Source organism: Morus notabilis, unplaced genomic scaffold (assembly GCF_000414095.1).
Source record: "Morus notabilis unplaced genomic scaffold, ASM41409v2 Scaffold810, whole genome shotgun sequence".
In the NCBI taxonomy this organism is placed as follows: domain Eukaryota; kingdom Viridiplantae; phylum Streptophyta; class Magnoliopsida; order Rosales; family Moraceae; genus Morus; species Morus notabilis.
Window position 1 is genome coordinate 168,192 of NW_010358940.1, and position 8,638 is coordinate 176,829.

Genomic DNA, 8,638 nt, shown 5'->3' on the forward strand with positions numbered 1-8,638 from the left:
GGGAAAGAGAGAGAGAGAGTGCAAGGAAGGACAAGGAAAGAAAAGGAAAAGGAAGGAAAAAGGAAAAAGAAAAGGAAAATGGACAGGTGTCTAATATTTAAAATGACAGTTTAGAAATATGCTCATACACACTTCTGGGTAAAAATGTAAATACTGAGAATATTTAAATACTTTAGAATTATTTAAATTTACTCGTCAGAAACATTTATTAATTAATAACCAATTAATTAAATCAGATTAGGTATACTAATAAATTTTAATTATCTTAATTAACTTCATTTAATTCTTCGGGCGTGACTTTCAATTAAAATTTTTGTTTGTGTTTAGGTCGCCCCAAATTCTTTATTTTTTTATTTTTTGAGAAAAAAAGAAGGAAAAGATTACTAAAAATAAAAACAGCTCATGCCCATCCGCAAACTATCTAGTTCTACTAGGTTTCAAAATATGATAGGGAAATCAATATTAATCAAAAGTAAATAAATCATAAATCATAAATAATAATCCCTTCCAAAAAAAAAAAAAAAAATCATAAATCCTAATGGAGGGAGGGCCAAGGCAAACCAAGAGAGAGTGTAGGATATAACTGGACAAAATGTCTCTTCATTTAGGTTTTCCCAAATCCCTTCTCTTTTGTGTCGCTTCCATTAAAATTTTCTGCACCATCAACCCCTCCGATTTCTCTGCTTAATCTTTTCATCTCTCTTCGCTCTCACATCACTTTTTTCGCCAAAGGTACAACTTTTTTTTTTTTTTTTTTTTTTATGGGTTTAACTGGGTTTTATGGTCTGCTTCTGTTCCTGCGAATATTGGACGAAATGATTAAATTGACGATAAATTGTTGAACTTTTGTTTGGATATTTGGATGTTGTGTTCTTATCTTTCGTTTCTGAAACATGGGTTTTCCTTTTTTTTTTTTTTTTAAAGATGTTTTTATACTTCTCATTTCTCAAACTAGCAGAAAGTTAAAGTGAGCGAGTAGTTTTGTGTTTATGCCCATAGACAGGAATTTCTTGTGAAGTGTCGGATCAGCTTATCTTATTGATTTCTTGAATTGTGTTATTTGGAAGCAAGAATTGAGGTGATTTTATTTATTTATTTGCTGAAAATATGATGTATAGTTATGTAAATTTAATCTGGGTTTTTGAATATATATATATATATATATATATATTCAATTTCCTTTTAATATGCACGGAATATAGATATTTTCTCTGACATAATAATGTTACACAATGCAGAAACACACATTTGAAGTCAGAAAACTCTTCATAGTCTTTTTGGGTCTGTAATTTGATTTCAATTTTTTTTTTAATCTTTAAGGCATTCTATTTATTTATTATTTTTTGTACCTGCTACTTGTTGAATTTCCATTCATAATAAAATGCTACTTTTTCCTTTGATGCAGTGATAATTTTTTCGAGTGGTAGTCAATGCATATATCGAGATGCATACTGGTTTATCTTTGTTGGTTACTGTGTTAAGTTTTTTTCGGTGTTAAAATTTAGCGAGATGAGCACGTCGCACCGGCAGAAAGAAAACAATGAGAAGAGCAGGAGGCCCTCCCTGCATAATAACGATGAAGGAAGTGCAGCTCGAACGAGGCCTTTCAGCTTCGAAGAGATTATGCTTAGGAGGAAAGGGAAGAGCTTTTCTGAGGATGTCAAAGAGAAAGTTGTCGAAGAACAAATTGTGTCGAGTGAGAATGTTGTTAAGAGTGTGGCTCATTGCTTGGGATCCGAAAGGGTTTACAGACACTATACAAATTCTTTGCCTGTTGCTGAGAGGCATGTGGTAGAGGAGGAAAAAAGGGGAAGTTTCAGAAAAGAAGAAAAGAAGACTTCAGTAAGTGATAAATCTGAAGAAAGTCGTGCGAAAAGGAAAGAGAGAGGAACTCGTAGGTTGGAAAGCAAAGTGGAGGTTGTATTTAGTAGACCAAACAATGAAACAAGGAATGAAATTAAGGGAGGCAAGAATGACAAAAAAATGCATGATAGGAGAGAAAACGATAAGCGTTCAACTGATAATATTCAAAAGGAAGCTGGAAAGAGGCACTCAAGGGACTCAAGAGGAAAGGAGAGACATACAAAATCAAGTAGAGGAAAATCTGAAAGAGAAAGCAAGAGAAAATACATTAATGGAGATGATGAGAAAATAAAAGACAGGAATCCTGCAAAGAAACTCGATACAGGAAGGCATCATGAAACAGACAATTCAGCGAGAAACAAGAGGAAGGAACCATCGCAATATCGTTTTGAAGAACCGAGGCCGAAAACGGAACGTTCTAGGAGTAGAGATCATGATCGTAGAAGTAGAAGGTCCAAATCACCCTCATTAAAGGATCATAAAACCGCATCTTATGATAGGATGACATATAGAGAGGTTGCTTCACATTCTCATAAAGATAAGTCTCGAAAACCACATCATGCTGATAGGAACAGATTATCAAGTAATGGCTCAAGTCGCCGACGCGATGAGTCCCCTAGTGCGCTCGGTGGCTATTCACCGAGGAAGCGAATTACTGAGGCTGCTGCTAAGACTCCTCCTCCACCCGATCATTCATCAGAGAAGAAAATTGCCAAGTGGGATGTCCCACCTGCAGGAACTGACAACGTATTATCTGCTTCAGTTCCGTCTAATTTTCAGTCATCAAACAATATTGAGTCCACGGGTGTGCAAGAGTTGGCTAGTGCTGCTCCTATTGCTTCAACTTTTCCACAGTTGCCTTCTGCAGTTCCTTCCATTGCAGTATCAACTAGAAGCTTTGCCTCCATTGACACCGTCCAACTAACACAAGCTACACGGCCTATGAGGAGGCTTTATGTGGAGAATATTCCTTCTTCAACCTCCGAGAAAGCTTTGGTGGAATGGTTTAATGATCTTTTCTTGTCGTCAAGAGTTAATCATATCCAAGGAACTCAACCATGCATCAGCTGTATTGTAAGTGTACAAAATTTATGCGAGTGTCCATTTTGCCTCTTTATTCGCGTGAATTCATGTGGTATTATGAATTCCTTACCTATCTTATGAGTTATGACTGCAGATAAACAAAGAGAAGAGCCAAGCTCTTGTCGAGTTTCTTACACCGGAAGATGCTTCAGCAGCTCTTTCTTTTAATGGGAGTTCCATTTCTGGTTCTGTTCTGAAAATTAGACGCCCTAAGGACTTTGTTGAAGTGGCAGTAAGCATTAAACTTTCATTCCATTCTCATAACTGCTTTAAATATGACCTATTGCTTGTTTTGTTTATTTTGTTGATATAATCTTTGACATTGTGATCTTTGAAGTTGAAGTTCTTCTCTTTAGAAGTTAGAGGTGGACTTTGCCTGGTTTCCTGCTTCTGTATCACTTATTTAACATTGTTGCCTCTACGTATTTTCATCTCATTAGAATCCTTGTCCTTCTTTTATTTTCTTAGTCAATAAAAATGTATGTCTTTGATGATCATAGCTATACTGAATTTGCCTGTTTTAGATATTTTTTTTCCCCTTTAGTTAATGAACGTTCTATTTTTTGTACCCACAATCATAGTAATGCTGAGGTGTGTTGTAGTACCTAGTGTTAGCAGCTAGGTGAAGGTTGCTATTCACTAAAGGGGCAGTGAAGACAATTCAACAGTTGCATTGATCTGTCTCTGTGAGAAAAGGCATGAAAAGAAGACAGTAGAATCTGAGAAAAAACCGAAGCTTTGGAATGTTAAAAAATGAAAACCAACCCAACTGACGCTTCAGACTACATTTACCATGACCAGTCCCGACCTTAAGCCAAAACTTGTTTAGCGCCTGCAGAAAAATCAGATTTGCTAAACAACTATTCGTTTTTCTGCTTCAAACTGTGTTAAACTGTTTTGATTTTATTCGTATACTTATGCAGTAGCATTTGAGTATTTGGGACAATCCTACTGGGAACAGGAGTTGAACTCAGGGATCCATATCCTGAAATAGACTACACGATAACTTATTAGAGTAGGAACTTATAGTTGTCTACTCTGTCTGCTTTAAAGGGCATTGTTTAGAATACGATGGTTCACATGTGAATCGAAATTAAAAGCCGCTTGGTCTAGTGGCACTAGGGGGTTCGGGTGGGATGGTGTTTGGGGGGAGGTTGCAGGTTCGATCCCGTGTTCTATCAAAATAATAATAATAATAATAATAAAAGATTAGTTATAGATGGGATGACTTGGAATTTTTGTAGATAGCCTGATTGCATATCCAGTTATGCAGCTTGTTGTTTCAGAAATTTCATATATGCATAGTTCTGTATGATTATCTAGTTTTACAAAGAGAAACAAGTAAAACTAGCAGGCTTAGTTTTACAAGATTTTTTGTCGCTTTCCTATCTGTGTGTGTGTGTGTGGCTGAACTAGTACTTTACTGTGCTGCTTTCGGTTTTCTGAGGTATGTTGTGGTTACCATTCATGTAGCAGGTTTTCAGACAGTTGCTATTTTCATGCAGACTGGTGACCTGGAGAAATCAACGGATGCGGTTGATACAATTAGTGATGTCGTGAAGGATTCGCCCAACAAGGTAAACGAGTTCAGCAATATTCGTATTTATAAGACATGATAGCATAAGATGAGATGACATCGGTAGAACTGAACTCTAAGTCAACATCAACAGAGTGTTGCCTATACATGAGCTTTAACTCTCAGCTAAATCTTTTCCCTAAGATTTCGAGGCGGTCTTCTTTATTGACATAACCTAGTGATGATATATCATTGTCTTGTTTACACTGTTATACATTTGGCATTGATTAGCATAATGATGGGAAACAAGATAAATATAGGAATAATTAGAATATTTGAATTATGTTGTGTTTATCTATTAGGATCGTCTAGGATTTATCGAAGGTATTTGAATATTTGGTTGTGTTTATCTTATTAGTAGGTTTTAGGAGTATAAATAGAGATGATACTTGTATTTTCACTTTAAACTTTGATGATTAATTGAATACAGATATTTTCTCCCTCTTGTTTCTCTCTTCTCTCCCCCTTCTTCTACTTCTCTCAATTCTTCTCTTCTTCTATATCCCTTTCTCTCTCTATTTGTTTAATCGTCTTGGCATTGATTAGCATAATGATGGGAAACAAGATAAATATAGGAATAATTAGAATATTTGAATTATGTTGTGTTTATCTATTAGGATTGTCTAGGATTTATCGAAGGTATTTGAATATTTGGTTGTGTTTATCTTATTAGTAGGTTTTAGGAGTATAAATAGAGATGATACTTGTATTTTCACTTTAAACTTTGATGATTAATTGAATACAGATATTTTCTCCCTCTTCTTCTACTTCTCTCAATTATTCTCTTCTTCTATATCCCTTTCTCTCTCTATTTCTTTAATCGTCTTGGTCCGGCGACACATAATGATCCTTCCTGTTAGTTATGTTTTTTTGTTTTTGCATGTCAATGTTGGATGAAATTTTATTTTGTATGTTTGATTCTCTATCAATGTTAGAACATATGTTTGTTGTGGTTTATATTCTGACTTTTCTATCATTTTTTAATGCCTTCTTTCTGCAGATCTTTATTGGTGGAATTTCAAAGGCTCTTTCATCAAAGATGGTAAATACGGTTCATTTGTTATGCATTCCCTTCCCATTCTTTAAATGGAATTCATCTTTTCTTTTCATATTTCACTTTGGTCATGTATCTATATTGTGACACGATCCTTTATGCTTCTTTTCTAGCTCATGGAGATTGTTAGTGCCTTTGGACCTCTGAAGGCCTACCACTTTGAGGTCAATGATGAGCTGAATGATCCATGTGCTTTTCTGGAGGTACGATAAAGCATTGTCACAGATCTCTCTCCTTTTTTTTGCTCTTTTTTTTTTTTTTTTTTTTTTTTTTTTTTTAATTTTTTTTAACGTTTTTTTTTTTATGCAAGCGTTTACTTGATGAACAATATACTCATGGTAATTTGGGATCCTCAAAAGAATATCAAATGGTACAAGTGGAATGGTGTGTCGTCTTAGACCAATTTGTTATATATTTTTGGATATTTCATTTAGCTGAATCTAAAGTTGTTATGTTGTTATATATATATAGTTTATATAAATTATATAGATTTATTGTATCGCATAGATTCCCAATTTACTTTGTATCCCATAAACTTAAGTTCTCACTGGACTACATACCTTTTCAGTATGTAGATCAATCTATTGCTCCCAAAGCTTGCGCGGGTCTCAATGGCATGAAATTGGGAGGGAAAGTACTAACTGTTATTCAGGCGATCCGGGGTGCAGAATCTTTGGTACTACCATCACTTCATTCCTTCTAGTAAATTTTAAGATGGTTGTTGAAAACAATTAACTATTTGTAATCTAATATTTTATGTTTTTACGTTTACTCTTTTTACTTAACCCCCGAAAAAAAAATGATTTGCTAGGGAAATTCTGCGGAGTCATCATTGTATAAGATTCCAGAGCATGCAAAGCCACTTCTCAAACAGCCTACGCAAGTCCTAAAGCTTAAAAATATGGTATGTTATCCATGGTTTTGGTTGTGTATACAATTTATGTTTGTGTTGTATCTTTCTGTCTATCTATTAATTAATACACTCTATTAATTGAAATAACTGATAATGTGCAAAGCCAAGGATAAAACTGTGAGAAAAATGAATGATGATAAGCGAGTAAAAATGCTCTTACTAACATATACTTCTGCAATATTTCTTTTGAATGTGAATTAGTTCAACTTGGTGGGTTTCTCTTCCCTATCCGAACCAGAAGTTGAAGAAGTTATTGAAGATGTTCGATTGGAGTGTGTAAGGTGCTGGAAAATTCCCGTCTAATTTATTCTTAACTTTTTTCCCTAGTGAAATTGAAATGACAGTTAACTCTATATGATTAAGCAGGTTTGGCAATGTCAAATCTGTTAATGTAGTCAAGCAAAGTAATAGCCAGATTACCAGCTCGGGAATATGTGAACTCAACAACAGGGCACAAACTGGGGAGTTTGGACCAAACTTGGGGTGTGAGGGTAATAATGCAAAAACAGAAAACTTTGGAGGATGTACAAATGGAGAGCCTAGTGGAATTGCTGCGTTAGAGTTTGTGAAGAACGATCAAGAACTTAAGGAAAACGAAGTACCAAAAGATAGTGGCACTGATAATAGACAACTAGATAATATTATTGCAGAGGACAAATCATGTCAAACGGGCCAGCTTACTAGTGATGAGAATGAACCTAATATTATTCCGGAAGAACTTCCCACCCAGTTGAACAGCCCAAGAGAAGTGTCAGAGCAGCTTGATGACAAGGTTGGTAGTGCTACTCCAACTGACACACATGGCATGGAAAAGAAAATAACAGGTGAAGATAACTCAACTCGAGGGGACACTGATAGTAAGAAACAAGGAACTGTTGAAGAATTTGACGGTTTTATGGAAACAGAATCGAATGACAAGGTAATGGATGATAGTAAGGAACAGTTCGATCTTGGAAGCATATTTGAGGTTGGTTGTGTGTTAGTGGAGTTTGGAAGAACAGAAGCCGCTTGTACGGCAGCGCACTGTTTGCATGGACGACTGTTTGATGACCGGATTGTGTCAGTCGAGTATGTTGCTCTTGATCATTACAAGACAAGGTTTCCAAAATGAGTGTCTTTCGTAACCGCTAGATTCATTCCCAACTGGAGAAGGTCTGATGACCGTCTAGTGTCCGTGAATTTCTTGTAGTTGCGCAGTTGAAGAGTTCCATGGTCCATATAGAGTTTTAACATTTTGGAACGATGAACGCTTTTCTAATCATGCAAATTGAAGTAAGAAATGCACGGAGATCTTGTTCCTCTTTGGGGGTTTAGTGCTAAGCTTGGCTCCATTGAATTGAACGATATGGTTTTAGAAACGGGATGGTAGTGAGTATTTGGAGAGGAAATGGCTAACTATGGTCAATTTTAGTTTAGATTTTGGTTACATGTATGACTTGATTCATTTAGCTAATTCTCTCACACATATCACCTTTATATCTTAAGTTCGGTTACAAATGAAGAAAATGTGTAATGGAATTCGCGCTTTCAATTCCAATACATGCTAAAATGACTATAATGTTTAGCATGTGAAAAGAGAAAACTGAACTTCATATGTTTTTATTAACCACGACTAAGTTTCTCTGTGTTAGAGGCTGTAATTTTTTTTTTTTTTATTTGGTGGCTTTTTTGCGCTGTAGAGTCTGTATATTGTATCAATTAGGTTTTAGTTGTAAAACCAAATTTGGGGCCTGATCTTTGACCTGCAAGCTGAATTCTGTTTTGGTTTTTGCAAATCAGGCAATAGTACTTGTAGCAAGAGAAATGTTAGCGTCATTTTTTCTGTCATTTTTTTATCATTCTTTGCATATGCTGTTTGACATGTGGATTTTACTATCTCATTTTTTATTTAAATAATAATATATTATATTAATGACATTCACGTGTTAAATAATGAATAAAGTGAGTGACAAAAATAATGACGCTAACCATCTTCCTTGTAGCAATAAAGATTATGGAGAGTACTTTTGTTCAACCTGATAGGTAGAATTTGGTTCTCGTAACTTTTGGGTCCAATTTTTTGTGAGAGAACCTGACTCAATCCAGTTGGGTTTAATAACATTTTTCTATTGATAATGCTACAAACTTAAACATGCATCAAATTTTGACG

At 35.2% G+C, this 8,638-nt stretch overlaps 1 protein-coding gene across 3 annotated transcripts; it reads left to right on the top strand.

Moving 5' to 3' along the window:
• Positions 1 to 560: 560 nt before the first annotated feature.
• LOC21392032 (splicing factor U2af large subunit B) lies at positions 561 to 8,284 on the top strand. Of its 3 annotated transcripts, XM_024162703.1 has the most exons (11): positions 653 to 732; positions 1,239 to 1,281; positions 1,406 to 2,937; positions 3,041 to 3,178; positions 4,452 to 4,523; positions 5,523 to 5,564; positions 5,690 to 5,779; positions 6,145 to 6,252; positions 6,388 to 6,480; positions 6,691 to 6,770; positions 6,856 to 8,284. In XM_024162703.1, exons 3-11 carry the CDS (start codon positions 1,510 to 1,512, stop codon positions 7,598 to 7,600), a joined length of 2,796 nt encoding a protein of 931 aa, XP_024018471.1. In that variant the 5' UTR covers positions 653 to 732; positions 1,239 to 1,281; positions 1,406 to 1,509; the 3' UTR covers positions 7,601 to 8,284. The 3 variants fall into 3 exon arrangements, with proteins under 3 accessions (XP_024018469.1, XP_010091889.1, XP_024018471.1); XM_024162701.1 differs by lacking the exon at positions 1,239 to 1,281 and having other exon boundaries at positions 561 to 732; XM_010093587.2 differs by lacking the exon at positions 1,239 to 1,281 and having other exon boundaries at positions 561 to 732; positions 1,506 to 2,937.
• The last annotated feature ends 354 nt before the right edge of the window (positions 8,285 to 8,638 follow it).

What these genes read in the sequence shown, in the direction of transcription:
- LOC21392032 (XM_024162701.1), top strand. Translation starts at nt 1,510, where the DNA reads ATGAGCACGTCGCACCGGCAGAAAGAAAACAATGAGAAGAGCAGGAGG. An exon ending in AGGACTTTGTTGAAGTGGCA is followed by an intron (nt 3,179 to 4,451) that starts GTAAGCATTAAA and finishes ATTTTCATGCAG; the next exon opens with ACTGGTGACCTGGAGAAATC. An exon ending in AGGCTCTTTCATCAAAGATG is followed by an intron (nt 5,565 to 5,689) that starts GTAAATACGGTT and finishes CTTCTTTTCTAG; the next exon opens with CTCATGGAGATTGTTAGTGC.